Here is a 1,689-nt window from a genome sequence, read left to right as displayed (position 1 = left end):
CAGCTAAATATATTGAGAGGCCTTGGCATGCCATTTGGAAATCAAAGAGATTAATGAACATAGTTTCTGCTATTAGTGGGAGCATGGACTGGGATTTTGATGCAGTTCACGTGGTTCGAGGAGAGAAAGCACAGAATAAGGCGCTGTGGCCTAATTTGGATGCTGATACATCACCTGATGCTCTTGTTACTAAGCTTCAAGGGACGATTGAACCTTGGAGAAATGTGTACATTGCTACCAACGAACCATTCTACAATTACTTCGATAAGCTGAGATCTCATTACAAAGTTCATTTGCTTGATGATTACAAGTATTTGTGGGGAAATAGGAGTGAGTGGTACAATGAGACGACATTTCTGAATGGTGGTCGCCCTGTTGAGTTTGATGGTTATATGAGAGTTGAAGTGGATACTGAGGTTCTTTATAGAGCAAAGACACGGGTAGAGACGTTTTACAACTTGACTAGAGATTGCAAAGACGGAATCAATATGTGCTCAACAGGTTAAATGTGCCGTTTATTTTCTTCTGTTTTTACAGTTGTCCTAATACACATGATTCAAATTATGCAAATAAGTCTTTCTTGCCTGTCACAGTTTTTTACTGCAGTGGTTTATTACCCAGTTGATGATATCTAGTTTAAGATTTTGCATAAAACAAATTGCACATCTCTGTTCGTATGTTGTGTTTAGTTTTGTGATTGTACTGGTTGCTGTCAATGATTTCGAAATCACTTCTCAATTGTCGTATTTTTGTAGGAAGGATTAGATAAAACTATAGAAAGTAAGAATGAGAAACTAAAATATGTTCATTATACTGTTAAATACTCTCAGTCCAAACATAAAAAGTATGTTTTCGAGCAGTCTTGACTTGGCTGATATCTCAATATCTATGACTTGGGAGCCGTTTGGTACCCTTTTTTTTTTAAAATGCATTTTTCTCTATCTTCTTTTCAATCACACACTCTTTATTAAAATAATATTACACGTAAGTCAAAAACATTTCCGTCTTTTTCAACAACACATTTCCCATTAATTTACTATTCAAAAATATATTTTTACATAAAAATGGTTCCCAAACACCTCCTAAATCCTTCTTTCCATTATCTATAAAATAGGGCATGGGAGCAATCATAGTAGTCATCAACGTTTAAGAGGCCAAACTGTTTCAAATAGTATTTGTTCATGACAGACATTTCCAGAATTAAGAATGTCAAAAATTGAACACAATTTCATCACATACACTGTCCTAATTGCTACAAGTACAAACCATTAACAGACTCCATAACTTTAACGATCCCGTTAATGAATTTAAATTGATCTGAGGGACTTGCTTAATATATCTATCAAGTATCAAGCGAGGTTATGTGATCATTAAGTGTTAAGTTTGATGCACGACTAATAAAGATTATTATTTCTTTGATGTTTGCAATCGTGAAGACTGCAAAGGCTACTATGTTGTCGCATAATCTGATTTTAAATACATAACATTGATGAAGTCTCTTGGCACGTAATCGACCTAGAGGAAATCTATGAAGACTCCTGCAAAAATCAGTTGAAGTTTGATCAAGAAAAATGTGGGTTTGGGACAACCAGTCAAGTGTTTCTCGGCTTCATAGTAAACCAACAAGTAATTGAAGCCAAACTAGTCAAGATTAAAGTAATGAGTAATTAATTCCTCACCTTTAATGTT

At 34.8% G+C, this 1,689-nt stretch overlaps 1 protein-coding gene across 2 annotated transcripts in view; it reads left to right on the top strand.

The window, feature by feature from the left end:
- The window catches only part of LOC111393170, a 3,670-nt gene extending 3,007 nt beyond the window's left edge, over nucleotides 1-663 (top strand). The window contains exon 2 of one of the 2 annotated variants that reach the window (XM_023018567.1): nucleotides 35-663. In XM_023018567.1, coding sequence (XP_022874335.1) covers nucleotides 35-506 — 472 coding nt within the window. In that variant the 3' untranslated portion in view covers nucleotides 507-663. The remainder of the gene's footprint in view (nucleotides 1-34) is intronic. The other variant, XM_023018568.1, reaches the window with a different exon arrangement.
- The last annotated feature ends 1,026 nt before the right edge of the window (nucleotides 664-1,689 follow it).

The sequence above is a fragment of the Olea europaea genome, chromosome 4, assembly GCF_002742605.1.
Source record: "Olea europaea var. sylvestris chromosome 4, O_europaea_v1, whole genome shotgun sequence".
NCBI classification, from domain to species: domain Eukaryota; kingdom Viridiplantae; phylum Streptophyta; class Magnoliopsida; order Lamiales; family Oleaceae; genus Olea; species Olea europaea.
The sequence above is the reverse complement of the archived record's forward strand: the minus strand, read 5'-3'. Positions and strand labels throughout refer to the sequence as shown.